Raw genomic sequence first — 15,055 nt, forward strand, 5'->3', positions numbered from 1 at the left:
TAAGATGTCTTTGTGTTTTTTTTTTTGTTCTTGAGTCCTATTGATGCATCTCTCCATGTGTCTTCTTCTATATGAAGAATTATATATGCTTTGGGACGAGGAAGATATTGATGTTGAACTTAAGGTCATTTGGTAAATGGAACACTTTATGAGTATTTTATGAATTACAGACACTTAGTTGTAAATTTCATAAATAAACTTCAATTTTTATACAGATTCATAAGACACTTGCAGAGTGTTCCAGTACATGACTCGGTGAAAATTCTCTCAATGACTTCTCCTGGTTCTTTGAGAGGACGCATGTTTGGTTTCCTTGTGTAAGATTTTAGATTCATAGATTTAGAATCAGACCCTTCCCTCCACTTATTCTAGAACAAATAGTCTTTTGTCACTGCCAAATACATAGAAAGTGATTCCCTCAATTAGTGTGGATCTTAAGTGACTTAAAATATTTAGTTTGATGAACTAGAGATCTTAGTATCGATATTCTACATTTCAATAAAAGCATGGGCAATCACATTCATGGATCTAAGATCTACGATACATAATAAAACTGACCTTTGAAATATATACCAAAATAATTGAGGTGTTCCACATATAAATAAGTAAATGCTTATATATATATATATATATATATATATATATATATATATATATATATAATATATATATATATATATATATATATAATATATATATATATATATATATATATATATATATATATATATACATACCAGACCTATAAAATTAATTATTAAAATATTTTGTAATCTAACCTTATATATATTATCTTAATAGTGAATTGATGAGAAACATATATTAAGTTATTTATTTTTTTTCTCAAGTAATGAGTCCTTGATTGATAAAAAAATGAACGACTCTTATAACATTAAAATTTTGATAGTTATTTATCCCTTACCCAAGTGGTTTGCCATCTACCAATCAGTCAATCTAAGAAAGTTGGTAAAAACCAGACCACTTGGTACCTACCAGCAGTCAAACGGCTGAAAACTGTCATTAAATACTGTGTCACTAAAAACGCCATAAACTGTCACGGTACTATAAACCATTGCTAATGCTTCCACTACTCTATATTTTTTCTTAACGTAAGCTTTTAAATATTTCGGATGGCTGGCTGATTTCATCTCCTCTACATATAGTTGATACTAACTAATATGTAAATATAGAAATTTGCTGAAACTGTGTCGGCAACTGCCCACACAAGCCCACTTGTGACTATTCCCCTGACTACTTACAAATCAATGACACCAATGTCCAATATACATGATTTGTACAAAAGCTCAACTCCGTGGGACACCAATGTCCAATATGCGTTATTTCAATATGGCCGATTTTCAAAATGCATGGCCATTGGAAATAGGACATTTACTTAAAACTAAATCTGATCTAAATTCAAATCCAAATACCATCTGATATTTATGCATATCTAAATCCGATAGGATGATATGTCTTAAATCCAAATATTATATGATTTTTTAATCAGATATTAATATTTTTTTCATAATGGTTCTGTCAAATATCCGATCTAAATAGAATATTTTAACATTCCTATGCAAGATATTTGTGGGGGATAGAACGTGCAAAAATGATTTTTTAATAATTTCGAATTTGTAAAGACATATGCAATAATTTGGCAAAAATGGTTAACTTCCGGTGAATGATGTACATGATAAAACAAAAAGATGTTCGTATGCAACGCAGTGTTTGCTTGTAAAAGTCTCGAATGAGACTTAGGTCATGAATCGGTGAGGTCTGAAGGATTTGAAATTATCACGGAGCATGTCAGAAGGATATCCGGAAGATTAATGATCAAGTTTTGAAGCATGATGGTATAAGATTGGACAACTAAATAATGATCCTAGCGATTGATCAGTCACAGTTCTCACAAAAGGGGGGAGAACACAGAATGAATGAAAAAAAAAAAAAAAAAAAACTAAAACGTCGCCTGGGGGCAAGTAAATATGTTAATCGCCTGGGGGCAAGTAAATATGTTAATCGCCTGGGGGCAAGGTTGACCAGAAAAAGGCTCCTGTTTCCACCGGAATCCTTGAAATTCGGGTTGGCAATTAAAGCGAGTCAGAAATTGACTCCCAGAAAGGTGTCGGTGCATTTAGTATGACTATTAATATCCCTCTTGTTCTTATCTGAAAAGTTTTTATTTCACTCCGGCGGACAATACATGGCACTCAGTGGGAGGGAGTTTTTCAGATGAGGAATCCACGACACCAGTGTTAGAGCAATATTATCACAATCCCCTTGAATTGATTGAAATGAATATGTAATCAATATCATCTGCATGGACTCGGATTCAGATTATATTCCAAATAAATATCAATCAGTTAGGATGTAGATTCAAATTCGGCTTTAAATGTGAATTTAAATAGAATTCGTATTTGAACCCAATTTCAAATCTATTTAAAGAGAATATTTGATCCGAATAGAATGCATTGGACTTCATAGACCACGCACCAAACATTTAGAGACCAATCTTATTCATTCAAGAGCTACGTTATTTCTCCAGCTGATACACTAGAAAATCTTATTCATTCAAACAAAGTACCGTGTTTGATAGGACAGGCCGAGGTCTAGGCCTTCACTGGGAAGAAGAAGGGATAGACTTCATACTCCACCTTGCAGCTGCCGAAGAGGACTAACCCACGCTCCTTCCCGACGCAGCAAGTCTGGAACTTGGAGACGGCCGTGGCCAGGCAGCCCGAGCAAACGGAAGCAGGCAAGTCGCGGGTGCACTCCGCCAGCCCGTACACGGTCGTCTTCGCTCCGACCTTGGCCACGCCCGTGCCCAAGGCTTGCTTCCCCGGCGCCACCGCCTTCGCCGTCACTTCGGCCATCAGCTTCCCCACCGTCGCCTGGAACGCCTTGGCGTCGGCCGCGTTGGGCCCGTTGTTGTACGTGATGTAGTAGTCCATCCGGTCCAGCTTGCCGAAGAACTTCGTGGTGTCGTACCTCAGGTAGCAGTGCTGGAACCAGAGCCGCGCCTTCCCGTCCATGGCGCAGCGCTCCGCCAGCGCCGCCTTGGCCTCCTTCGCGCAATTGGCGCAGTCCGTGGAGTTGACGTCGGCGCGGCATTGGAGGAGGCCGTAGATGGCCGACCCGCCGGTGCCGTAGCTCGCCGTTGCGAATTTCGTTTTCGGCACACTGGCGACGAGCTTGGCGACGACCTTGTTGATGTTGGCCTTGATCGTTTGGTTGATGACGGGGGGAGTGAGGGGCGGCGGAGGGTTGGGGTTGGTGCAGTCGTCGCCGACGGGCGAAGGGTAAGGATATGGGTTCGGTTCTTGGCATGAACTCAATTGCAGAGCGAGGGCGAGCAGCAAGAGGGAGAGAAGATGCTGGAAGGATGATTTCGCCATTGCTGATTGATGGGCAGTGCTGAAACTGGCTGCCGCGTTCAATTATTTATAAAAGGAGGAAAGCGTGTGATGCTGATGGCTGACCCCGTAAAGGCTTGGTCTTTTGTTGACCATTCATGATTGACCTGACATGACAGGCAATTGGGCACATAGATTACGACTCTGTTCCATTGGAAGAATCCGTCACTCGTGTTTGCTTTGTTAAAGCAGCCTGTTCTGTTCTTTAGTTTCTGTCGTTGTAAGCATAGTTTAGGAGTCTTTCATCCTACCATTGATTGTGCTTCTTTTACCGCTTGATAATAAAAAGTTGATGTTGAGAGAGTTGAAAATGAGAACCTAGCAGTCTCCACACTGTTCATGACACCAACTCCTCGATATCTCCTATCGCTTTCTTTGCTTTCTTTGAGACGACAAATTTTGCCTCGACAGGGAGAGGCAGATGGATAAGTCGTAAGTAGCGAGGCCTGCGCAAATCCTGCCGACACCAAACTTGAGCTGGCCGATGTCCGTGGACTATATTTATCTCACATCGTCTTTAAACGGATTTGTTCCTTTAGAACAAAACGTGTATAACAGGTATCAGCAGATGAGGCGGCGGTTCGAGTGCTATCATCAGCACGAAATTTGGGTTTTGGCAATGGAGCTTTTGAGAGGTGTCGAGAAAACAGCAGATGGAGGGCCAGGAAAGCACGATGAGCTTTGCTCAGAAAAAGTGAAAGCAACGCCGCGTCCACTTTTAATTTGCTCTGCCTTCCCGGGTTCAATATGGCCAAAAAATGGTTCTGTCCCGTCCGCATGTCTTGTCGGTCCAAGGGAAAAAAAAGAGATCTCCTCTTTTGCGCAAGGAGCTAGATTGAAGGCTTAACTGGGAGTTTCATAGATTTCAGGATGCTGCAAGGTTTTACAGATTCATGGTGTGATACTTGGACTTTCTAAGGTTTTAGATCCCTGTTAAAACTTAAGGATCTCTTAAAATCTGAAGATTTGAGATCCTTAGATCTCGATTGGCCTATAGACTAAGATCTAAAGTGATCAGATGGACCATATGTGGGTTGTTCATATTCACAAGTGTTTTGCTCATGGAAGAAGCAATGAACATTCAAATGGGTAAAACTAGAATTTTATTCAGTAAAACTGCCAGTTAATTTTCTAAACTTTTTCAAAGCTTTTTCTAGATCTACTTAAATGTCTTCCACATTAACATATCTCTACTCAGTTCGAAGAATTTTAGAAATCAACAGCAAAGGCAAGATATCTGGCATGGTATTTACTATAAGGGAGAGAATAACATAGCCCTAGAGTTGGATCTGCTTTAGCTACCCATCCTTGCCGGCGATGGGACTGTCTATCTGACTATTGGGGGAATGCTTCCAAGTTTGCTATGTTCAATAGATTGGACGAAGAGAAAGAGAGAGAGAGAGAGGAATCCATTGGCCACCTGCTCATTCATTCCAAGATCGCAGCTAGATATTTGGAAATTTGCTGTCGATGGGTTTCAGGCGAGAATTCCTTGTGGACTTCGTCCAACGACTCAAATGGTGGTTGAATTGTTCTTCGTAGAGGGGTTGCATATAACAATTTGAAAGTTATGACGAACCAGAAATCCGTTTGTCAGGGGAAAAATCTTGGGGTGCCTGTGCATATATTTTCATATACGACGATTGAAATGTCAATGCAGTGAAGGAGCAAGATTTCCCTAAGTTTAACGGCATGTTTGAACGGAGGGAGAGTGAGGGAAGGGACAAAATGATTGTGTTTAGATGGGAAAGAAAGGAAGAAAAAATATGTGTATCTCCAATCTCTCCATTAAACCAGATAGAAGAAGACGTCCTTTGCTTTTCTACTGCCTCTAATTTCCGGATTGTATGCCTGTCTGTTCCCTCTGTTCGATTGCGCGTCAAAGCTGCATGGTGAAGTTTGTTTTTTGTTTCTGACGACTTCTCTTGTTGGGCATCGATCCATTCCCTGTAAATGTGATGTTTCTGATGGTTTCCTGAAATTTCCCTGCACCAGTCACCGTCATGCAAGAAATTTCTCATCATCCGATTTCGCCTTGAACCAAACAGAAACCTTTCGGCACCTTGTGTGTGAGAAGGAACTTTCAACAGAGCCACGTTTCAGCGTTAGGCCGGGCTTGAAAATGCGATCACCATACGATATCTCACCTTTGACAGGTTTGAATGTGAGGCAGTCGAAGATAACTGTGAAAACCACATCACCAATCATGTCCCTCACCTCTTTCAGTTTAGCTACTGTAGTCAAGTAGTCATTCTTCGTTTCTTCCTTCCTACTCGAGAAGTCCAAACCTCCCCGTAGCCCCTGCCCCAGAGGTTCAGGGCCTGCTCCGGGGTAACTGCAGCACCACCGTTTGGTGGTTTAAGAGAATAGCATCCTGAGAAATCAAACCGACAACGTGCTGTTAGAACATAGAGATTGGGTGGACAAGCCACCTGAGTGGCGGCCACCCATGAAATATTTTGATCTCATTCTATATTTTTAAACTCCTCATTTCTTATTAAGTTGGAGTGAACACAAGGGTCTGAAACCCAATCTAGTTTGCAGGTTTAGGCAGACAGGAGAATGAAGCATTTGGCATGAACATGGGCGAACCACTTCTACCAGATTAGATGGATGTTTTTTTCTTTGATACAAAATTTTGACTCAACAAGTCGAAATTAGCCTGGACAGCCTCACGTTGTCTTCTCAAGAGTCTGAAACTAAAATAAAGAGAACAGTCGCAGCCATGAAAACAAGAAAGGCCACGAAGAAAACCTGATAACGATGCCAATTAAGGGGGGGACAAAACTAACTGTATAACAAATATTTTGCAAAAAATAATTGACTGTCATAAAAGACATGCAAGTATTTCAAAGTCGCTAACAGTAGAGTGGGTAGATGTGTTTTTACTAACAGAAAAAAGATTCAATGTTTATGGGCCAACTTATTAGCTAGCATCCTTATCCGTATGAATTTCCTCATGTGGTTGGGTGAGAAGAATGGCATAGCAAGTTGAAATAGATGTTGGTAAGACATGAAGTGCACGTCGAAGTAGGATTGTACCAGCATCTCATCATTGAAACCCTCATCTTACTTCTATTTTACTAACAATAAACTTAGTGATGTTGCCCTCTCCACATAGAAATACTGTTTGCTGCAGTTTCAAATGGGAAAGGCATGCAGATTATGCCCTTCCTTACATGGAGAAAATTAGTGGAAGGTCGTTTGATGAGGTTGAATCTGATATTTTAGCACCACATTCCCATTTTATCACGCGAAGATGTGTGTCATATACTACACCCGCTGCTCACGCGAGATTCACTACGATATATCCTTTGAAACTAAAAAGTGCCACCTTGAGTGCTCCGTCCAGCTGGAAGAATTTGATCAAAGGCAAGCCGTTTACCATTATTGAGGGATACGCGTAACGGTTATCATCTGAAATTTCAGCAGTGTCAAGGGTAAGTGTAATAGAACCAGCGATGACAAGGGAATCATAGGATATGAGCAAAACAGACTACAACCCTCTCAGCTGGCACAAAGCCCAGTCATAACACACATGTCAACGACTCGAAATTGGAAAAAAAAAAAAGAACAAAACAAAACAAAACAAAACAGAGAAAACTGATCAACTCTAACCCCTTCTTCCTCTCTTCAAGATACACCATCATCAATAAAAAGCCAATATCTTATTTTTTTAAAACAATGAAATCTACAGAGAGAACCATTCTTCAAGCTCACTGATGGTGCAGGAAAAGTGGTAATGAGCAAAATATTCTAGACCGCTGCCACACCATTTACCACCCGAATTTTGCAAACTGCCCAACCCAAAGGCCAAGCATAAAGTACCAATAGGAAACGGCAGTGGCAGAGCGAAACAATGGCAGCTTGTAAGGACCACTCATATTGCTAAGTCACCGGCACTGGTGACTAAACTGCCAAATCGGATCTAGCTGGCCTCATCGGCACCTTTACACATGCTATGGCAACGTTTACATGAGTTCAGACTGTAACTAAAACTTAAACCCACCCTTACTCATGAGAAAACTCCCAGAAGAAATTAATAGGTTAATGGCAGTCTTCTACTAGAAGGATCTCTTACTCAAGGTGTCGGGAACTATTGAACAAGGTCAGCAAGCGTTAGTAAGAAAGAAAATAATAACGTGGTAGACGGACACTGTGATATCACTTGAGACTGCAGCATTGCCCTTGCCGTCTGAAGAACACACAAATGAGAGATGCTCATCAGGCTTCGTCTGTAAAAGTGCACAGAAGCTCCTAAAGCAGACCAACAATGGGTTTTAGATTTAAAAGGAGGAGACGATATTGCCAGAAGAATACTTAAATAAGGTTTGTAAATCAAAAGATCTGAATATTTAGAAGCATATTAAATGTCATAACGCACAAGCATTGTCTCCCAAACTTCAAACGGATAAAGCTGAAAGTGATTATGGGAGACGAGGATGATTCAGGGACACCACAAGCATTTTTCACATTTTTGTCAGTCAAAGAACTAGTGTAGTGAGGTCACATGTTAATTCGTCTCCATAAATTATCCTAGGAGGCTAGGAAGCAAGCAGTACATAACCCTAAAGATAGCAAACAATCAACTTCTGCATGATCTACAGGTATACTCCTGGACATGGATGTGATGGAATTTGTTAAACCACTAGTGAAAAATTGAATCGACTGGAAGGGTCAACAAATGACAACTTTTTTATTCAAGTCCAAATGAATTTCGACAACCATGTGCAGAGGATTGGAACAACTTTAGATAGAAAAAATTATTCTTGGTTCCTTGGTATTGACTCCTAGTTCACCATGTCTGAAGAGAAACGCTGGCAACAACTCCCTGATTTAGCATTGTAAGAGAGTATCCACAACCAAATTTGTCCATCAAGAGAACACCTATTAAGTGGTCCTTCATGAAGCAATCAACTCAAACACAGCAAGAGATCGTTCTTAATATCTTCTCTTATAACAGAATCCTTGATGCTCCACTCTAAGAAGCCGATAACTTCAGTCATAACAACGTCAAGTTTTCCAAATCAGAAAGACATGGAAACAATTACTTGCTAGCACAGTTGAACAAAGAAATATGAACTTCGAGAAAAGCAACTTTTCCAGTTTCCTTAATAGAAGATACTTTATTCCATGTAATTTTGGATCCTTTTCCAGCTTGAAGCACTTTCTATTTACATGGGGTCAAGTTTTCCTGCAGATATCGCACCTTTTTCCAAAGAGTTTTACACCCAAAACTTTTTTCATCATAATTCCCAAATTTTAGTCAATACTTTGTGAAACTGAACTTAGCTAATTGGGTAAAATAGATTCTAAACAAAAGATTGCATGTGACGAACAAATGAAAAAAAGAATAAACTAAAAACTTGCAAAAGATCAGAACTCAAAACCAAAACGGCAAACTGCAGTATAGGACACAACAACGACATTCTAAAGCTGCACTTGAAATACATTACTGAATAGCATAAAGACATATAGAGGCTCTGACAAAACTTATATACAAGCAATAAAAAGTTAAAGCATCCAATGACAAGTGAATATATATATATATATATATATATATATATATATATCGGCGGTTGCATCCAATGCCATGTTACCAATATCTAATACCACTATAACCCCTCGCAAGTCAAGTCCCTTTTTCATTGTTTTCCCTCGAGAGTGACAAGTCAAAGAGGTTCACAATAAGAAAATTATTTCAATCTGCTTTGAAGTACAAAAGGCCTCTGTTGAATAGGATATGACTTCAGATAGATAATAAGAAAGTGCTATTGAACATGTGGGTGAAAGTAGCTAGGTGCTACAAAAGCTATGATGGATCTAGTTGGGATTTTGTTTTTGCATCATAATACAGTTACACTATTTAAACTTGGCTTCATATTTCAACCCCTTCAGAATGGTCCTAACATATCTAAATGGATACAAAATTACAAATACTGACCTGAAGATTTAACACAGTTTCTTACATAGTATTGACTTGTAGACTGATATAGCATTTGTATCAGTCCGATATCACATAGTAACCTGAAGAATACTTGGTAGTACAGTTTATGATGCAATGCTTATCGTACAACTTCCACTTCCTCTTGTTTGAAACAAGAAGAATAAGGATGAAAAGTGGAAGAAACTTTTTCCCCCTTCCTTTCTTTTTGGCTTCTTCCTTCTCTCCTCTCTATGAGGGTTCATAGTTTCTTTCTGGTTCTTCTTCTTCCTTTCTTTCCTATCCATCTGATTCTTTGCCCCTCTTCCTTCATGTGATGCCTCCACACTTCGCCTCCACACTTCTTCCAAAGGCCATTGCCACCACCCAGCCTCCTTTTCTTCCAGCAACACCCCCTACATCATCTTATCACAAAGTATACATACTTACATAGTGAACAAACATATGAGGGTTCATAGTTTCATTCTGGTTTTTCTTCTTCCTTTCTTTCCTATCCATCTGATTCTTTCTTCTTCTTCCTTTCTGTGATGCCCCCACACTCCTTCCAAAGGCCATTGCCACCACCCAGCCTCCTTCTTTTCTCCTTTTCTTCCTGCAACACCCCCTACAACCACTTATGACAAAGCATACATAGAGAACAAAATATGAGGGTTCATAGTTTTTCTTCTTCCTCCTCTTCTTTCCTGTCCATCTGATTCTTTCCTCCTCTTCCTTTCTGTGATGCCTCCACACTTCTTCCAAAGGCCATTGCCACCACTCAGCCTACTTCTTTTCTCCTTTTCTTCCTGCAACAACCCCTACATTCCCCAGCCTTTTTTTCTAATTCCTTTGTTTTCAATTAGATAAAACGATGGACAGCATCACAATTTATTTTGCATGAATAAAGCATAGTTAAGCATAAGATTACTTACATGTTCATTTCCATCATCTTCACAACCATCTGCCACTTAAAGGAACCAATGGCATGTGGTAGGCAATGAAATCTTAATTTCCAAATGGTGATGAATGTCCATCTAAAGCTTACATTCCACCTCATGTATGTGAGGGATCAATGGCTAATTTTCAGGAAATTGACGGAATTTATGAATGGCAAGAACAGCACTGACACCACTGACCAAACATGAAGACAACGGTGACAATGCACCTGAATTCCTGCCACCATCAGCAGCAGCATCATAGAGTATTGAATTCAGAAAACAAAGAGCCTATTGAAATTGCTAGCAGCTGTTAGAAATGTATCTTCCATCTTTTTTTTTACATTTCAATAGTTGTACAGGATTTTGTCTCCAGTGGAGAAGTTCTTATTGGATGTATAATGACAGTGCTTTTATTAGTTTGTTCACTATCTGTACTTTGTTCTGTGACGTGCAAAGTTGCTAAAAGTTGAATCGTTAAACTATGGACCCTGACATTGGTTTAGTAGATGAAATGTGAAACTATGAGTCCATGACAATGCTTTAGTATGATTTAATCTTGTTCTGCGGATTTCTCATTTTATTTCTTTAGTTTTGACATTTTCTAAAAGATGTAATTTTTTATTATACATATTTAGGATACAATAACATTCAAAATAATAAGCTACATCAATAAACTTAACAGCGGCTGCTCTGATATGCCCCTTACAATATTAGTACAAAAGATTGGTTGGTTTCTTTGCAGGCTCTACTTCAATTGTACACTCTAATAGTGACAACACCATGTTATTCGTTTTAACTTTCAGTTCATATCTGTCTGTCTCCATGGCAGTCTTCTTTTTGGATAGGCTTCTATTGAAGAATCTAAGTTCTTCAACATTTCAACTGATGTTACAGATATATATGCTTCATTTTTTGTCTTCAAATCTTCATTTTGCTTCTACCAAGAGAAGGGGTAAAAGGAGAGAAGTGGACAATAAGAGGAGAAGCATGCCATTTATGTGTTCCTCTCTTTTTAATTTCCCTTGCTGTTCTTTTATTTTCTTTCTTTTGGTTAGCTGATTGATTGGTACATGACGGGTCTCATTCTTGGTAGTCTAGATATCGTATTATTATGACAAATTGGAGGAGTGCCCAAGCTTGGTCTCGGACTCTCCTAGCGGACACTTTCTTTCTTACTACTTCTCGTCTTGCTGAACATTAGCAACGGTTGTACTTATAGAGAAAGAGAGGGAGATTCCAAAATTGATGCACAAATATGTACACAAGAATAAATTAGAAAATCAAAAGTAGCACGTAATACACTTTACCAGTATTTGGAAAACTGAGATTTTGAAATCCCAAGCGTAAGTAAACAGTTAAACTGCTAGATTTACAACCAAACGAGTCTGAGTGCCATTTAAAAATTAAGTTAGCGATTATTTTTTAATACTTTCACAGGTTGACAAATAGGTTTGAAATTCAAACGTCATCTCTGTTCTGCATAAACCACATAAGTACTTCAAAGTTCATATATAGGGATAAGAAACATCATACAAACAAGTAAAAGATTATATGGATAAACCACATGGGATCTTTGACTCTGTACATCGTTCCAGCATCATACTGCAAAAGATCATCATTCAGAAGGAACAAGCAAACTGTCAAGGTAAAATACACTTAACAGAGCCCAAGTGAAACCTGAAAGAATGACGCCCGTCGAGGAAAGAAGGAAATTACTTGCTCAGAGCAACGAACAGCGGAAATCAAGCACAGCAATGCAAGAAATGGAAATAAAAAGAAAGAGGAAGAAGAAGATGTAACAGTGAATGCATCCAGCATCATCACCGGAAGTTTGTATTACAAAATTATATACAAGGGAGAAAGACAGCTAGCTGCAAAAACCCCGCAAGAAAATTTAAAGCCAGAGATCAAAAGATAGACTAAACCTACTCGCGCGCTAATGATCCCGTTCAGATGCTCGACCCCAGCATCCTCATCAGCGAGTGCCAGTGGATCCTCTTGAGTTCCTCAGGTTGGAGACCGCCGTCTCCAAGACAAGCTTTAGCCGCTGGGACAGGACGTCAAACTCAGCAACCTGCTGCCTCCCCCACTCCTTCTTAATGTTGCGCTTCCTGCCCCTGCCGCCCCTTCCGCCGTTGCGCTCGGCGCGGCCGACCAGGACCGTCCGGATATCCTTGATCGACTCATCCAACACACCGACAACCGTCCGCGCGGTGATCCGGCCGAGCTCCTCATCTGCCTCGCTTTTGCCAACACTCTGGTCAGGATCAAGCACCTCCTGCTTAGGGCGCACAAGGGGAGAAGTCGCCGTCTTCGAAGGAGGAGGAGAGGGAAGGGAAGGAGGAGCGGACGCCGGCTCGTGGCGGATTATAACGACCGTCTCTTGCGCAGGACCGGAAGCGGGGCGCACAGAGGCTTCAACGGCAGCAGCAGGTGCAGGAGCGTCACCAGGCGTCTGGTCGCCCTCATCCAAGGCGTTGGGATTGTCGGAGCCCCAGAGCCGGAGGGAGAGTTCGTAAACGACCTTCTCGTGCGGGGTCTTGAGGGCGATGGCAGCCCCGCGGCGTCGGACGCGTGCGGAGACGTGCCGGAACTTCTTCCTCAGACGGCGGAGCTTCTCGGAGAACTGGGTGCGGGTGTAGGAGCGGGACATGGAGGCGCGAAAGCGATCATAGAAGCGGGGCATGTCCCTGGGGAAACGGTACCCATCGGAGCGGCTCTGGAGGAGGGCGCGCAGGAACCTGATCTCGTCCGGCTCCGACCACAGACGGTTGTACCTGTAAGAAGACCTGCCATCGGCGCCACCGTGGTCAGGAGAAGAGGGCAGATCGTCGTCGTCTTCGTCTTCATCGTCATGGTGGGCAGCCGGTAGAGGGGGATGCGTGAGGATGGCCAAGGGGTGGTGGGGATCATCGGCTTGAGGGGTTGTGGGGGTGTGTTGGGATTGAGAGGAGGGGGCCTTGCGCTTGACGGGGAGCTTGCGAGCGGTCTTGACGATTGGGGGCGAGATCGAGAAGGCGTGGTTGGGTGATGGAGGCGTGGCCATCCTGCAAGAAACAGGGTGCGCTCAATCGAAGCTCGCCCGCGGCCCTCCTTCTCCCCTGGCTTTCTCTCTCAGGGGTCGTCCCGTCCTCCCCACCTTTCTGTGTGTGCGTCACCACAACGGCGAGAGAGACGAGGGCTTTGCTCGTGCGACGACGCTTTTTAATTTTGGGCGCTCTCTTATTCCCCTTCTGGCTTGGTCCTCCGGGCTCTTTCACCTGCGCCCGGCTCGGTTCCCCCGCTGCGCGCCTCTCCCCGTCAACTTGGCGAAGTCGCTGGATAGGAGAAGCCTGAGGTGCCGGTGTTTGACCAATGGCCTGGGCTCGGTCCCTGCTGAGCATGGAACCTGGCGCCCCTTACACATGCCTTCCTGTCTTGTTTGTAAAGTTGGTCCCTACCATCTTTAGCATTTAAGTCCTTCTGGGGGTTGTCCTATGGTCCAGAGCCCTGTGATCGACTCTAGCATGGGTTCCCACATTATTAATGCTGAAATGAAAGTATTGGCTGTAAAGCAGACACTGGGTACGCAATTCCTGCCTCTTATTAACAACTTATCGACCATTCGACAAGGGCCGGGTTCCTGCTCTCTTATTTTGCCTTCTAAATGCTGTTTAAAGTATATCGTCAAAACCAGGTTTATGTTGTTTTGGGTGTGCTACCCAAATATACGCAAATTCAGACTTAAAACTGACTTAAAAAACCAAGGGGGTGTTTGAATGACACTTGGAGGCAAAAACCAAAATAAAAACAATGTTAAACTCAATTTAAGAAAAACCTAATTCGACAATACCTGGTTTTTCTTAAAAAAAAATGGGATGGCATTCAAAGGCCCCCAAAATTTCAACAAGGCTTTCTTTTACATAACAAGTTTCTGAAGACCTGTTCTCAATCTTCGAGTATTTGAAAACCTGTTCGCCTCTCTTTAACTTTCATGTTTTGAGATTGAAGTAGTTGATTTTACTTGGCCATTTACATCTGCAAATTAGCCTTGCGGAAATGGGCATCACAATTTTTAGCCACTGCCGCTCGACTTACCCTCTCATGAGAGAGTCCATTTCCCTTATTTTCAACTATTCTTCTTGGTCTTCGAATGCAATTGAACAAGAGTCCATACCTTAATGGAATCTAATTTTTAAATTTACAATCTGAATGTGATCTCTGACCTTGCACTTCACATAATTGAATCCAACTTTTAAATACACAACGGAACCTGAACCACATTATGATATGTTAAGAACCGTACTTCTAAACATGTATGGTTGTCATATATAAGATATTTATTTAAAATGGAATTCAAATCTGAATCTGTCAGGATATTTATCTAAAACCAAATCAGAATCCAAGCTCGATTAAACCATTCACATGTGAGGTATGAACTGGATCGCAAGTTGGTATTAACATGGTTATAGATTAGATTCAGGGAAAAGGGATCAAATCATATCCCAGAGAGGTTTAGGTAGGCTTTAGATTAAACGTGAATGAGAATGAGATCGCTAGATACCAGACATGAGCAGGATTGACTAATAGCTCATTGACCTCCATGGTGGTTAGCAGGAGGACAAATGAGAAAGGTGAAGCTGAAGACTTTAGATTAAATTCCGACATTGTTAAATCTCGTTCAAAGAGTTTCTTGTTGATTTTGTTCTCGTTGCATAGATTCGTGACCAAGGCTAGTCACAGCAAACAAAAACTTTCATGGGTAGGGCCATCTTCAATTCAACTGGAAGGACTTTGAGAAA

General features: G+C 41.3%; 2 protein-coding genes across 2 annotated transcripts; both read right to left on the reverse strand.

Annotated features, from left to right (window-relative positions):
* Positions 1-2,483: 2,483 nt before the first annotated feature.
* On the reverse strand, positions 2,484-3,433 carry LOC116262738 (cysteine-rich repeat secretory protein 38-like). Its single transcript, XM_031642228.2, has one exon. The coding sequence runs from the start codon at positions 3,393-3,395 to the stop codon at positions 2,610-2,612; it is 786 nt and encodes a 261-aa protein (XP_031498088.1). The 5' UTR covers positions 3,396-3,433; the 3' UTR covers positions 2,484-2,609.
* Positions 3,434-6,460: 3,027 nt separating this feature from the next.
* Positions 6,461-13,484, reverse strand: LOC116263361 (uncharacterized). Its single transcript, XM_031643069.2, has 2 exons — positions 12,204-13,484; positions 6,461-6,830 (listed from the first exon to the last, which is right to left on the reverse strand). Exon 1 carries the CDS (start codon positions 13,318-13,320, stop codon positions 12,250-12,252), a length of 1,071 nt encoding a protein of 356 aa, XP_031498929.1. The 5' UTR covers positions 13,321-13,484; the 3' UTR covers positions 6,461-6,830; positions 12,204-12,249.
* Between the last annotated feature and the right edge of the window lie 1,571 nt (positions 13,485-15,055).

This window comes from Nymphaea colorata, chromosome 10 (genome assembly GCF_008831285.2).
Source record: "Nymphaea colorata isolate Beijing-Zhang1983 chromosome 10, ASM883128v2, whole genome shotgun sequence".
NCBI classification, from domain to species: domain Eukaryota; kingdom Viridiplantae; phylum Streptophyta; class Magnoliopsida; order Nymphaeales; family Nymphaeaceae; genus Nymphaea; species Nymphaea colorata.

What these genes read in the sequence shown, in the direction of transcription:
- LOC116263361 (XM_031643069.2), bottom strand. Translation starts at nt 13,320, where the DNA reads ATGGCCACGCCTCCATCACCCAACCACGCCTTCTCGATCTCGCCCCCA.
- LOC116262738 (XM_031642228.2), bottom strand. Translation starts at nt 3,395, where the DNA reads ATGGCGAAATCATCCTTCCAGCATCTTCTCTCCCTCTTGCTGCTCGCC.